Source organism: Apaloderma vittatum, unplaced genomic scaffold, assembly GCF_000703405.1.
Source record: "Apaloderma vittatum isolate BGI_N311 unplaced genomic scaffold, ASM70340v1 scaffold866, whole genome shotgun sequence".
NCBI classification, from domain to species: domain Eukaryota; kingdom Metazoa; phylum Chordata; class Aves; order Trogoniformes; family Trogonidae; genus Apaloderma; species Apaloderma vittatum.
The window spans coordinates 151,962-167,137 of NW_009722121.1; the positions used below are offsets into that span (position 1 = coordinate 151,962).

A 15,176-nucleotide genomic window follows, 5' to 3' on the forward strand; every position below is an offset into this window, starting at 1 on the left:
CAACTTAAATAAGTAGTAAATTTTCTCAGGAAAAAAAGGAAAAAGGTGATTTTTATTTTTTTTATGTGAAACTTCTCAGCAGTGGAACAAGATAGGAAGGAAGAAATTAAACTTTGATTTCCCAGTCTAGAGCCTTCTCTTTATTTTCATAGGTGCTAAATACACCATGTTCAAATATAAATTTCTTTCCTGCATTTTTTAACTAGGAGCCAAAGGTCTTAACAGAAATCAATCCACGCAATTTATTTTTAACTTCACCCTGCTTAGCTACGATTGATTTTTATCTTTGCAATCGATGGTAGATAAAACAGCTTGGCGGGACAATGGAGCACTCTTCAACTTGTAGGGTTTGGTGTTTGAGCCTTTTATTGAAGAAATCATTAAAAGCGTATTATGAAACTAATAGGATGAAGACGTTTAAATGATGAACACGATTACACCTGTTTTACTGGTGAATAATGCCTGCTACAGCTGATCTTTTCTTGCCCCTATTTAAAATGCTGGACAGCACTCCAGTGGGGGAAATTAATCCATAGAGAAGAAAGGAATTGCGTCCTGAGTGCTAGTTAAAAGCTCTTCTTAAAGCAAGGCAAGCAGTAAGCAGTTAGCTACTTGCCTCTTCACCGCTGGGTGCTTTTCATCCATTTCTAGCACTGTTTCATCTTTGTTGTGCCAAATACCAGATTTGAAACTAAATATCTGTTGATAAAAAAGTTATTAAGGTTTTCCTTTATATTCATTTTATTTCTAGAGCTTCTTGTGCTTTGTTTTCTTTTATCGGTCTCTCCTCTACCCTCATGTTGTCTGATTTATCAGTGGTGTCTGCAGCTGAAGATGTAAAGGATTACCTTGGCAGACTCACGTGTTTCCTATGAAATCCTTCAAAAGGAGATTTAATGTGTACAATTATGTTCTTCTCCTACATTAGTTTCTGTGTGGGTCATATGCATTTGCAGCTCCAATGTGGCTCATGTTTTCGTGTCACTATGCACATTTTCTGCAGGAGTTGCTTTTAAAATAAGTGCAATATTTTCAGCCAAGATTCCTTTGTCCTGTAGCTGTGTCATTATAGCTCTGAGGGGAGTGAAAAGTGACAGGGGCTGGACCAGGATAATAAATGCTCCTTTGTTTTAGCAGATTTTCACTGATGGGTCTAATTCTCTAAAGCGTGGTGTGTTTTTAAAGTCTGCTGAATTTACCAGGCAGCGGGAGGGTGCTTTGTGCACAGAAAACACTACTCTGTATGTCTCTGTGGCATAACAGAATCACAGAATGTTAGGGGGTTGGAAGGGACCTCAAAAGATCATGTAGTCCAGCCCCCCCACCAGAGCAGGATCACCTACAGTAGGTCACACAGAAACGCGTCCAGGCGGGCTTTGAATGTCTCCAGAGAAGGAGACTCCACAACCTCCCTGGGCAGCCTGTGCCAGTGCTCTGTCACCCTCACAGTGAAAAAGCTTTTCTAATGTTTTTGTGGAACCTCCTATGTTCCAGCTTGTACCCATTGCCCCTTGTCCTGTCATTGGATGTCGCTGAAAAGAGCCTGGCTCTGTCCTCCTGACACTCCCCCTTGACACATTTATAAACATTAATGAGGTTACCCCTCAGCCTTCTCCTCTCCAAGCTAAAGTGAACCAGCTCATGCTCAGGTAATTGCATATTGGTTTAATGACGGTGTAGAAGATATGATATTAATGAAAGCCACAGGGAGATAATTCAGACTAGATGGTGCCTTACCATGGTGTGATTTATGCAGGGGCAGTGGAGAACCTCAGCACACAGAAATATCTGGAAGATGATTTGTCCTAACCATGGTGGCTAATCAAGAAGGGAGAATATTATACTAGGCTCGTGCAGATGTGTTCTTCCTCATTTTCTAAATTTCTTGTGACTGGGATTAGGCTTGGGAAAGGAGGCACAATTTTTCAATCCTCCTTCTGGCAAAACTGTGCAGGGCCCACACCAGAACTGTCTCTGAAGAACATCAAATTCTCTCACTAAAAGTGGAAGTGGAGCAGCCTGTCTGCTTAATTTGTCATCACTCCTCCATGCTTTAATCCACAGTTCAATTTAGGAGATTTTAGGCCACAAGAAGGTAGGTCAAGTTACAATGCAGTGGGGAAGGATGCCAGGGCACCCTATGGGTGTTCACAACACAGATCCAAGATGCTGTTACAGTAGTGATAAAGTGTTTCTCAACTTTTGACTTTTATCAACTCATTTTGTGTTACCAGGAAGGAGGGAAGACTACAAGCAGAGGAAAAAAAGTGAGGGGTTGTTTGAAAATGACATTGTCTATGTACTATCAGCTACTTACTGTTCATAAGGAAGTTTAAAATTTGGTTCCCTAATGGTCTGAGTTGCCATTTACTATGCTTAAAATGGCAGGTAAATTACGGGAATCACAAATGACTAAACATGTCTGGTCATGTGAGTTGATCTGTGCTATGCTGTCCTTTGCTTTGAACATTATCAACAGCGTAAAAAGTAGATGACCTCTTCCAATAACTGTGAAGTGCCACGTGATGGTTCTCTGCCCAGGCTGACAAGCTGTACAGAAAAGAGCCCTTCATTCTCTTTTAGCAATGGCTAAAGCATTAGCTTTGGAAGCATCTGCTATCTGCACGCTGTCACTGTTTCTCCACCAAGGCTGTGTCTCTTGTATATGGTGTTTCATTGTCAGTGTCAGTGCATGTTCCTTTAGACTTTCTGCGAGTTCTTCGAGCAGCAGGAGGCAGATGGTGTCTTGCTTAGCCCAGGGTCATTTCAGATATTTAGTAGTTCCATGTTTATTTCATCAATACGTGCCTTACGTTGGAAATTTTGAGTCCCAGCATCAGCTAGCTGGGAAGATGGGAATAAAACCTGTACATTGTGGGCTACATTTCTGGTGTCATCTAAGGTATCTTTACATTGTGGGACCTTATGACTCTTTCTTCTTACTTTCCAAACTCTTTTAGGTGATGTGGGTTTTTTTTTTTTTTGGTTGAGAGAATCATAGAATCATAGAACAATTCAGGTTGGAAAAGACCCTTGGGATCATCAAGTCCAACCATTGACCCTACACTACAAGGTCACCCCTAAACCATATCACCCAACACCACATCTAAATGACACTTGAACACATCCAGGGATGGCGACTCAACCACCTCCCTAGGCAGTCTGTTCCAGTGTCTGACCACTCTTCCCGTGAAGAATTTCTTCCTACTGTCCAGCCTAAACTTGCCCTGTTGCAACTTGCAACCATTCCCCCTGGTTCTGTCCCTAATTACCTGTGAGAAGAGTCCAGCACCAACCTCTCTGCAATGTCCTTTCAAGTAATTGTAGATCATGATGAGATCCCCCCTTCAGCCTCCTCTTCGTCAAACTGAAGAAACTTCCAAACTGAGAAACTTCTAAAGAAAACTAAAAAGAAGAAAAAACTGCCATTAAAGACTCATATTCAGTAATTAACTTGAGAAATGGTTTAGTCTGTTTCTAGACATGTCACTGAAATTATAGAGATGACAGAATTTTCTATAATTCTCTGCAGCCTTGTGGACATATTTGTTGTCTTCTGTGTTTGATACACTCAGTCCCATTGCAAGTCAGGAGCAGCGATGAGCCATCATACTTGAAACTTTCAGGGCCTTCTCATGTTTCTGTTTTTAAGTTTCGATTGATGTGGGACCAGACTTTTTTCTTGAAACAAATTGTGTAAGTATGGAAGAAAACTTTTAGGTCGTAAAGGGAGGGAGGAAGAAAGAACACAGGTTAGGAAAGACAGATGTGTTTGATGACAAATACATTTGTCCAATGGAATCATTTCCTCTGGCCAGAAGCCTAATTAAACTCATAAAGTAGAAATCCAGAAAAGCAGATTAACAAACCAGTCATTAGCATAGGAGGAGGAAAAAGGCAAACCCAACTAATTCTGTACTGAGCATGACATATGAGCTCACAGCTAATAACTGGGTGACATTCATCAAATGTGAACTAAAAGGAGGCATTAGAGGGCAAAACACTATCATAATCTCTGGGATTTACAGTATTGGAGAGTTTGCTTATAGGAAAAGGAAAAGTTCATCAAAATAAATTAAGTTGGGGCTTCCAAAATTCATTCTCTGCCACAGTGCTTGCCAAAACTTTATTGAAGGCTTGATCATTTTTTGGAACTGTTATAACTGTGCATGTAAATCATACAAAGATGAGGTCCTGGCAGGGAAAAGCTTCACATAACTCCTGCCAACAGAATTGTGGGTGGCTTCATAATAACTGGCTCAGAAAAACTGTAAAACCACAAAGATACCTATTTCTAAACCTTTGTCAGGGTGACCTAGTCCATGTAGAGGACTGAAAGGGACTTTAGCTAATGCATAGTGAACTTCAACAGTGTGTGAATCTTACTGTTCTGTCTTAAAAAAAACAGACAAAGAAAAATTCTGAATAAAAAGAAAGCCACCAGGTACCAGTTTGCAGCCAAAAAACCTATGTAAAAATCTTTTGAGTGTGGCAGACTTGGATTAGATCCTAATTTGGCACAGAGGAGCGAATCTGATCACCCATTGGTATTTCTGCCACTCTGTGTTCATGTGATTAACTCGGAGATTGTTGCACTCTTACTTGTTAAGTAAGCATCACATAATTTACAAAATATGTAAATATTCGTGTCTGCATCTTAAAGATGAGTTGATGATCATGTCTGAGCCCACCAGAAGAGGCAGATAATGAACCTAAGGCCCTCGCCAAGTAGTGACTGGACATCTCAAGTCTATCTGGACTCTGCTACAAATAATGATCTGGTGTAGAATGAGTTCACATAGCTGAGTTATATCATTTGAGAATTTGAATCTTCTGGAGGTCAGAAATATCACGGAGAGGGGATGTTTAAATACTCCCCATGCTATTTAGGTAATATGATCTAGAAGTGTAGGATCCTTTGAGCAATGCTCGTACAGCTGATAGATACAATTACGGCAAATGTGAATTTTTGCCTTGGAGTTGGATTAAGCGTAAATCAACTGGGTAGTCTGTTGTTTCCTCCGAGAACTTGATTTTGATGTGTTAATATTAGATTGGAAAGATATATCCTTCAGAAATAACACTCAAAGCCTTTCCACCATCCTCACATCTGGAGAGCAGGACCCCGAAATACTGCTGTGCCAATCCAAAGTGCACTTTACATGAAGTGAGAGTCAAATGAGTCCTGTTCTCTCCCTGTCTTTGCCACTGGCTTATTTTGAGACCACAGGCAAATTGCTTCAGATTTTCATGTCTGTTTCCCCATACTTTAGCTATATGTAATCTCTGTAGAGTTTATTTGCTGTGATACGGGTCATTCTTCTGCCTTCTTATGTGTTGTGTAGTATAATGATGGTGTTTGTTTGGGGTTTTTTGAGGGGGGAGTGCTAAATGCACCTGTGATAACATTACAAGTTAAAATGTAGAAACAAAGGGGAAGTCTTAGTGTAGAAGCCTGTCCTACTTTGAAACCTTCCTTTCTTTCCAGTTCTTCAAACTGTCAATATGAAAGCCTTATCTTGAGTTGATTAGATAGGAAATTTCATGACCAGTAATATTATGTCCTTCGAATGACAGCTTCTCTAGGGAGGAAAGCCACTATCTAGAGGTGATATCATTGCTGAGAATATAATTGATGCTATAGCAATATTCCATGTAAGCTCATTCTAAAATATCACTGTCAGATAAAAGGAAGTATGTCTAGGAGAGAGTCTAGGACCTCTCTGTTAGCTTTATTGGAAAATTTCTGAAGTTGGCTTCTTAAGCAACAGATGACAGTACACATAATAGAGAAGTGCTTTGTATATTGCTTTATCTTAAAACCTGCAAGACTGCCAAAACAGCAGAACGTAAGAAATACACCAGTGTAAGCCTTTTTTTTAGCCAGGTCTGAAATGGTGCCAAAAGGAACACCTAGAGCAAGAGTGACCAGTGACAGGTTTTAAGTCTCATATTTTCCAAATTATTAAGGTTAGGTCTCATGGTGCATGGCATTGATGTGCACCCTTTACAGCTCATTCAGTCCATAAAACTACAGATTTGGATGTCGATCAGTTCCTCACAGTGTCCTCATTCAGCGACAGTATGATTTCAATGAAACCAGTTTTATAGTGACAAAGAGCATTGAAGAGCTTAGCTTCAGCTTTCCAAGAACACATTAATTGCATTTACTGTTTGCATTAAATGGTGCTAGTGTCGATCTCTTCTGTTAGTCACCGTAAAAACATTGTTGGAAGACAATCCTGGCCCCAAGGGACTTACAGAGCAAACACAGAGGGCTGAGCAGAGGGAAAATGTATCCTCTTCTTACAGGAGAGGAACAGAAGCGCAGAGACTGTAAATGACTTACCCAACGTGGTTGTGCTGGAACCATGTGGTAAAACCAGATCATCTTTTTTCTGCTCAACACCTTCAACTTTATACCCACTTTTCCTTTTTTCTGGGATTTTAAAATCATTCTGCATCTGAAACATGAGAGACAAAATGGAAAGTTTGATAGCACATCTTACATAAATAATGCTCCAGCCCTCTCAAGTCTTCGATGTCTTTGGAGTTAGACAAGTGCTTTAGGGACAGATGTGCGGGTTATAAGAAAGGTATCTGAAAGAAAGATTGTCAAACCCTTTTAGAGGTGTCATCACAGGGTGTCTTGGAAGGGTCATCACTCACTTTTTTTGGTGTCTCCACAGGTGACAGCTGGTGGAAGAGCAAACTACTATGTGTCATACAGACGGGAGCCTTTTGCACAGATTAAACTGCCCAAATACTCTCTTCCTAAGGTGAGTGCTCCATTTACGAACACAGACATGTAATATCTAGGGAGCTCTGTTTGTTGTCCTGCTTGAATGATCTTTCCTAAATATGGCTTTGGGATCTTTACCTCTCTCTGTAAAGAGCAAATGTGAAGGAACAGGTACAATGAGAGAAGCACAGGAAGAAGCAGATCCTCTGTCCCTGTTCTGTGGTTGGGTGTCACCAAGAAGTCATAGCGGTGGATTTGGCTCCTTAAAAGTTGTGCCTTATCAGCCTGTTGGACACACAGAACCACTGTGTGATGCTGCAAAGGAGATGACTGAGATGGCCTAAGATTAACACTGACTGGCAAAGCTGGGAGGGAAGTTAGTGCATGTCCTACAACTGTGCCTTGATTTACCATCTCAGGCTTTAGCTTTCTACCAGGTCAAATTGTGCAAGCCTCAGCAAGGAGAATATGTCCCTGGAATTATACTTAAACTCCATAATGTAGTCATTGCTTGGAATTGTGTAAAAGAGAAGGGACCAACTTTTCCAGTGCCTTGGCTGGATACAGGTTCCTGGGTAGCTTCATGGACGGCTGAGACCACTGCTGCTCTTTGGAGCCTCAGAATGACTGTTGAGGCTACTGTCATGGACAGCTGAGAGTAAACAGTAATGGCCTTCCCCTTCCTTGCGCAAGTGAAAATTTTGGTGAGATAATTGTGAAGTAGTTTTTTTGGAGAAATTTACCTTCTGAGCTTAATCAGCCTTTCTGATTGCCTGTGGGCTATCTGCAGTCTGGCAGATATGGCATATTTGCTTTAGCTTGTAACTGAAAACTTCATAGTTGTGAGAAATTTGCATCTCAAACTTCCAGTCTTGCACCTCAACTTCTTCCCATTTTGGTTGATCACAGTACGTAAAATATAACCTATATAACACAGTTTCTTTTGTTTGTCATTCCATGGTGGTGGTGTGGGATATGGATGTCTGACCACACACCAACTTTTGGAAACCCTGCTGCCATGAAGGATGACTGTGAGCCAGAAATGTGCCCTCATGGCCAAGAAGGCCAATGGCATCCTGGGGTGTATTAGAAGGGGAGTAACTAGTAGGTCGAGAGAGGTTCTCCTCCCCCTCTCCTCTGCCCTGGTGAGGCTACATCTGGAATATTGTGTCCAGTTCTGGGCCCCTCAGCTCAAGAGAGACAGGGAACTGCTTGAGAGAGTCCAGCGCAGCCATAGAGATGATGAAGGGAGTGGAACATCTCCCTTATGAGGAAAGGCTGAAGGAGCTGGGTCTCTTTAGCTTGGAGGAGACTGAGGGGTGACTTTATTAATGTTTATAAATATGTAGAGGGTGTGCGTCAGGAGGATGGAGCCAGGCTCTTTTCACTGATGTCCAATGGTAGGACAAGGGGCACTGGATGCAAGCTGGAACATAGGAGGTTCCACAAAAACATTAGAAAAACCTTTTTCGCTGTGAAGGTGACAGAGCCCTGGCACAGGCTGCCCAGGGAGGTTGTGGAGTCTCCTTCTTTGGAGACATTCGAAACCCGCCTGGATGCGTACTTGTGCAATCTACTGTAGGTGATCCTGCTCTGGCAGGGGGGCTGGACTAGATGATCTTTTGACGTCCCTTCCAACCCTGAACATTCTGTGATTCTGTGATTTTTCGGGAGGAAAACATTATTTATGCCCCCACCTCATGGATTGGCTTTGAAAGCTGCCTCTCATTAAAAAGAATGGACAGAATGACTGCCCTATGATTGTCTTGCTCTGTTATCTGAGCTGTCACAGGTTGCTGACCTGTTTTAAGACATATTTGTTGGTGACCCTGTTTTGGAATTTTTGCATAGTATAAAATCAGGGATCCTTTTGTCATTTAAAATCAAAAGTACTTTTAAGCTAGATGTCATGGCAAAGTCTTCTACACATGTAAAGAAGGCTTGTTTATGCTGCCCTTAGTCACTAGAACATTTTTGCTGTGTGGAAGTAACTATCTTGTCAGCTGTAGATTAATGAACTCTGCTGGAGTTGTACATATGTGAAGCTGGCAGTAGGGTAATGCAATATTTCCCCTGCAACTGGTCAAAACAGATTGAAGTCATTGGGTGTTCTGCTTTATTTTCACACTGCTGGAATAGGTTGGGTATGTACTTAATCTTTTAAGAATTAGAGCTGTTGGACAAGAACAAACTTCCTGATTTAGTCTTCCTTCATCGAGGGAAGTGGCAGATCTCCCACTGATTGCACTCACTGGGACAGAATTAGGGCTCCAGGTTTTTTTCTCCCCATTCCCATGCTGATAGGCTATGTTAAGTCTATTAGAAATAGTCCCATGTAATCAACCCAAACTTTTCATCAAGATACTTCACAGAGAAGATTAAGTTGCCTCCTAGGCAGGATGGGAATATTGAGCTGATCTTCTCCCAGATATTCTTCCCAAAAATCAGGTCACTCTGTCTTTTGGGAGACTTCCAGAATTATGGTTTCTTGATGCAGAAGCAGTGCAAGAAATTAATCAAGGCTCCTTGGCACACTGGGGAAATCTTAAACAGAAACAAATAGATAAATGAAGTCCCACATAACTACTGTGATTCTGCTTTTCACTGAACCAGTATTAGTTAGTTCAACAATGGTGGCAAGGATGAAGTGCTTCAATACTCATCACTACCCTGAAAATCATTTGAATGAACTGCTTTAAAGAGAAGATGTCAAATCTCTCTGATATTAAAAGTAAATGGGGAAACGCTTACTGGACCTTCATATTTTGGTCAGCAGCAGAGTTAGTGGGTAGATTATTTGGTAGCCTCTATATAGTGGGATGGTAGATCTTGGACGAACTCTCAATAGAAAAGGATGTTATTAAAAATCCATGCCAGCATTAGCTCAAACTGATCCCTGTACTTCAGTTTCAAATCAATGTGAACTACTAGGTGTTTTTTTGAAACTGGTTCTTTACCAGATGGAAGCAGAAGCCTGTTAGTTCAGCACAGGGATGGAAATTGTCACAGTTTTTAGCCTGGTGCTACAGCATATTTAGTGACTATGAGGACTCCAGGCTCCAGTGCTGTGAATCTTCTGTGAGTGATAAAACTGACTTTTAAATTTATAAATAAAAAATGAAACTGAATTAAATTCCTTGAAGCTACCGAAAATGAAGAAAGCAAAAACCCTTTGCCTGGCTGGTGATCATTAAAAAAATGAAATGCAGAAAAGTCACAATGGTCGTAATTTATTGGCTTGCTCTAACAGAAAATTGTTTAACATACCTATAATTCATGCTCCATCTCCATTCTTTCATAAGTCATGGTAATTACTGCATGTCCCAAAGGGCAAAGAAATACAGAGATCCTCAGTAATAGGCCTTTTGTCTTCTTTTAACAGGACATGCATATTATCAGCACTGATGAGAATCAGGTGTTTGCAGCTGTGCAAGAGTGGAACCAGAATGATACGTACAACCTGTATATCTCAGACACCCGAGGGGTGTACTTCACCCTGGCCTTGGAAAACGTGAAAAGCAGTCGGGGACTAGAGGGGAATATCATCATTGACCTTTATGAGGTATGTAGTAAAGGTCATCTTAGGAAGAACAGCAACTGCTTACTAGCAGAAGCAAGTGTAAATCTCAGCCTTCCAGGATCTTCATTTGTTTTGCAGTCAGCCCAGAGGCATTTACTGGATTTGATGCTGAGCCAACTCACATGGGAATAGATTCAGTGCATTCTGCTGCAAGTGTGACAACTCGTCGCTTTCAAGTCAATGACTGGTTATCTCTGTGGCATTTCCGAAAGGGAAAAACATTATCCTTCTCATCCTAATGTGGATGTCTAGAGAAGGACTCTGAATACTGTTTTTTCCTGTTGGACTGGGAATGTGGATTCCTCCTTTGTGAGCGGTTTATGAATTATAAGCAAAAGTTTATAGGTGCCTTTTGCCCAGATATAACAGCTGGGTAACTTCTACCCTGAAGCATCTTCCGTTCTCATCCTTCTGCCAGGCCTTTCAGCCCTAGAGAACAGCGGTCTGTTCAGAGCAGTTGTTCCTGTTCCTTGTTTCCTCCGAACATTCTGGTTTTGGTCTGTGATATGTCTTCGAATGGAAGATCTGCGGAGATTCAGGGCTCACTGCTTTGCCAGAAACTAACAACTAAGTAATATTATTAGTAATGGTTGCAAGCTGCCTTCTTCTGTTACACAGAGAAGTGTTTTTGCAGTTACATGTAGAAGTTAGGGTTATACATTTATTTTTTTCAGACAGGATAATTCCTATTTAACAAAATCATGAATTTGTTTATAAAAATCTAGGTAGTTTAAGGTAATGAAAGAAAACTCACAAATAATGCACAGATCGGTATGAAGGATATGTTTTATTTTCACTTAGTTAAATGTATTTTCCTGGCTCTGAGGGAAGATATATTTTTGTGTTGTGATGAAACAGCTAAACTAAACGTGGATTATCACCCATTTGTGGGCAGACTCTATTCCCCAGCTGTTTATGGTAGACTCGTTACTGTTAAATACTGCTAGAGATTTTCACAGGGTCATTCAAAGGGTAGTGCCATCTGGGGGCTTTAGAGCAGAAGGATTTGCATCCCAGCATTTGCCGGGAAGTTGCAGATTTGCAGCAAGTTCCTTCTTCCTGTCTCACTTTCACAGCTGTGCAACAGAGACCAGACTCAACACAGAATCTTTCTGGGGACATTTTGACAGGACCATATTCTGCTGGAATGTTTTTTCCTGACAAAAATCAAAACATTTGGAACAACTGGGTTGATTTTGACAGAATTTGGGTGTGACGGGAAAGTGAAGAAATCAAGTTTGCAAAACATCAGCGTTTTTAGCATATTCAGTATTTCCATATTTTGTGTGAAACAGGAAAAGACCAACACAAAATGTCCCCCCCTGCTTCTGATGTGACCTGCTGTCTCCCATGCTATGGCAGCCTGAGGAAGGAGTGAGGCAGACCCCACCCTGAGGCTCACAGAGCTCATGTGTGACACGGTGCATGCTTTGCTTTCAAACCCATCATCAGTGCTCAAGGATATCCAACAGTGGGCTGTTTGCTAGGGATTTTCTCTGTAAACATCCTTGTCTTTGTTTTCCTTCCAGAGAGAGAGACTGCATGAGGCCTTTCAGCTGTGCAGGCATCACCAAGATGTACTTGTAGTGCTGTTCACAGTCTTCTAAGGCTGGATTGAGATGACTTTATTGCTATTTCAGATACCTTCCACTCGTGAAAGTGCTCAGATGGGCCTTACTTTTGGCCTGTTCTCCCGATGTATTTTTTCATCTCTCCATTTTTCCTAGGTAGCAGGGATCAAAGGCATATTCCTGGCTAACAGGAAGATAGATGACCAAATCAAGACTTTCATTACCTACAACAAGGGTAGAGACTGGCGTTTGCTGCAGGCACCAGACACCAATCTAAGAGGGGATCCTGTAGCTTGCCAGCTGGTGAGTGGCAGACCTTTTCCAAAGCACAAATGACTCCAGACCTCTTAGTTTAGTAACTGGCTTAATAAAACTCTCCCTGTGTTTTTTCTCTTGACCTGCTGGGTGTTAAGTAAATTGAGTAGATTGCTTTTTCTATAGCTTCATAGATTTTAAGAGAAAATTCTGACCACTTGTCTTGACCTTTTTTATGGAACTTAAGTCAGAATAAGAGTTTCTGGGAAAAAGTACTCTAGATCGTGTTGTTTGTAAAAACAAGTACACACATGCTTCTTTGTAATGCAGCGTTCCTGCATCTCTTGCTCTCAGCTACTTTTATGACACTTATTCAGAAAATGAGCATACGCTGCCATTTGTAACAGCACTAAGAGCAGAGAGGTCATTTTCAGAAGGATCAGAGCATCTGTGTGTAGTTGCCAAGGGTTTCCCTGATATTTAACTTCTTGCATATTAAAGTTTTTGCCTTTTGTTTGTTTCCTGTCAACAGCCCTTTTGCTCATTACACTTGCATCTGCAACTCTCAGAGAATCCATATACTTCAGGAAGCATTTCCAGCAAAGAGACCGCTCCTGGGCTGCTGGTGGCAACAGGTAAGAACATAAGTGCTTCTCACCACTCACCCATGCCACACTGGGAGCCTGAGAGTATAGGGTGTGTTTCCTGTTGGTGCAAAAGCTTTCAACTGTGTTTCAACAAGTGCTGAGCTAATTCACGTTAATTCCCATTTGCTATGGACTAGGAGAAGGCATGTGGCCCCTAACTGTCAGGCATTCATTGCTCTACAATAACCCATATGCAGGTTTAAGTCCACATCTTCACAGAATCGTTACCAACTGGCATTCCTAACTCTTCTCACTTCGCATCATTACAGCCACTGATGTAGGTGTCTACCCATTTGCTTGAGTTATCATGAGTGACAGTAAGGCCTATGATCGTGGCTGCAGTCCTAGGAGGTACCGATACATTCCACCACAGAGTTGTCACAAAGCTTGTTGGATGAAGCCTAGATTTCATGAGTACTTGTCTTGTTACATGACATTTGTTTTCAACACTGTATTGCTCCAAGACTAGCAGCACTTCATCAGCACTGCCTGGGTCATTGTTATGGGTTTTTCTGCAAAATAGTGCTTTGGCAGATCACAGTGTTTCAATAGGAGCCTGCTACAGTGCTTCATGGTGGCAGTGACTGACCCACTGTAATTAATCTTGGCATCACAGGCCCTGAGTGCACGCAGCCTGCAGACTAATTGGGATGCATGGGTCTACCGACCACACTCAGAACTCCCACGGCTCTGTGGGAGCTGCTGGGTTAGCAAAGTGTTTCTTGAATGGCTGGTGCTATTGAAAGCTGGCCTCTAAATCATATAGACTGTCATGCCTTTTCACAGGAGGGCTCCCATATGTGCTCAAATATGTCCAAATAGCTTAACCATTCTTTCTAAGGCTCAGTTTTTCTCCTTTGTCCTGTTCAGCTTAGCAGTGGCTTGCAAGTGTGTCATGTTAGCATATTGCCTATAAAATTTTACGATTTCTTCCAACCATTTCCATTCTCATATCCTTCTGTGCTTCCATGTATCTGCCAGAATAAGCCAGAATGTGAGATACAGGCTCTCTTTGTGACATTTATACATCAACAAGAGGAAACACCGTGTGATTTCCAGTTCACTGATGGGGCCAAATAGGATGAGATAATTTGGTTTAAACCTCCAGATCTTCTTCTGTGTAGCCAAGTGGAGTCATCTCTCCTGGCAGGTCACTCTTGCTAGAAGGATGCTTAGGAGCAAACCCTACTTAAGATGCTGTAATTGCAGAGGTTTTTTTTTCTTTAACCTTTTAGGAAGCAAATAGAGGCAGCACACAGTGCAAGTCTAGGCATTGATCTGAATTGTTAGTAAATTAGGTTCTTTTCAAGCTGCCAGTGCATGGGATGAATGCATTCCCCATCTAACAATTAACCTTTAAAAGGCAGACTATAATTTTGGCCTTACTGCTTTGTACAATAGAAAGCTTAACCTGTTGGGAATACACACGTCTGTTACCAATAACCAGTTTCACAACAGAAAGTCTCACTATGTTGGTCAGTGTGTTCCAGGATAAGCACTGCAACTTACTCTCACAGACATTGGCTGCTCAAGCATTCTGTATCGTACTCTTTCATCTGCAATGGTATATTTCCAACAATGATTGGAAACTCAGACTCTTGGTATGAGGGCAAAGGTTACATTCTTGAAAAGAAAAAACTTATGTTTTAGTGTCTAATTGTGAAGTCACAAAATTCTCTTGACTTTTTTGGGAGTGAGTTATGTTTGGTTTGAATCCATGTAGCTAAAAGAAACTAGATGGAGAGAGTGAATAAAATAATGGAGCAACTTTGCACAGAAAGAAGTTGTAGCAGCAGAATCTCATCTTTTTGCTCTCTGTTCTTGCCACAACCTGGAAGTCTCTGTTTGGAAAGTTGTTTTCCCAATTTTGATATTTAAAATATGGCAATACAAAAACTACACTTGTGCCTTTAAGTCAATTTCTAATTCTTGAGAACTACCACCCGTGATAAGACACTGCGCTAAACAGACCTTTGGACTGATACGGTAGATTTATCCTTGTGAACGCGGATGTCCCTATAGGCTGTTTTTCTGTATGATTGCCCACGTCAGATTTTGCTTGTACCTTCATCTAAAGCAGTTGGTCACTCATTACAGCTATCTGTTGAGAAAATAAGCTGATGATGCTGTTTCTGCCTGGTGTCAATTTTCAAATGACACAGCTATTGTAAATGAATGTTACCACCTCACTATGATGGTGTTTTTAGATAAGAACAGAATTAAGAGCAGCAAAAAAGCACTGGTCAGGTCAAGTAATTTTGGTTTCTTGGAAAACGCAGTTCTGGTTTTGTCTGTATAAGAATGTCTGACACTTGCTTGTGTTGCAGGCAATATTGGCTCTGAGCTTTCCTATGGTGATGTTGGTGTGTTCATCTCTTCCG

General features: G+C 41.3%; 1 protein-coding gene across 1 annotated transcript in view; it reads left to right on the forward strand.

The window, feature by feature from the left end:
- SORCS3 (sortilin-related VPS10 domain containing receptor 3) overlaps positions 1-15,176 on the forward strand; it is a gene marked incomplete at its 5' end in the record, with an annotated part of 198,980 nt that overhangs the window by 125,377 nt on the left and 58,427 nt on the right. Inside the window, 5 exons of the mRNA XM_009871634.1 lie at positions 6,690-6,779; positions 10,125-10,304; positions 12,050-12,196; positions 12,681-12,783; positions 15,123-15,176. The exon at positions 15,123-15,176 is cut by the window's right edge and continues 44 nt beyond it. Of these exons, the coding sequence (XP_009869936.1) occupies positions 6,690-6,779; positions 10,125-10,304; positions 12,050-12,196; positions 12,681-12,783; positions 15,123-15,176 (574 nt within the window). The remainder of the gene's footprint in view (positions 1-6,689; positions 6,780-10,124; positions 10,305-12,049; positions 12,197-12,680; positions 12,784-15,122) is intronic.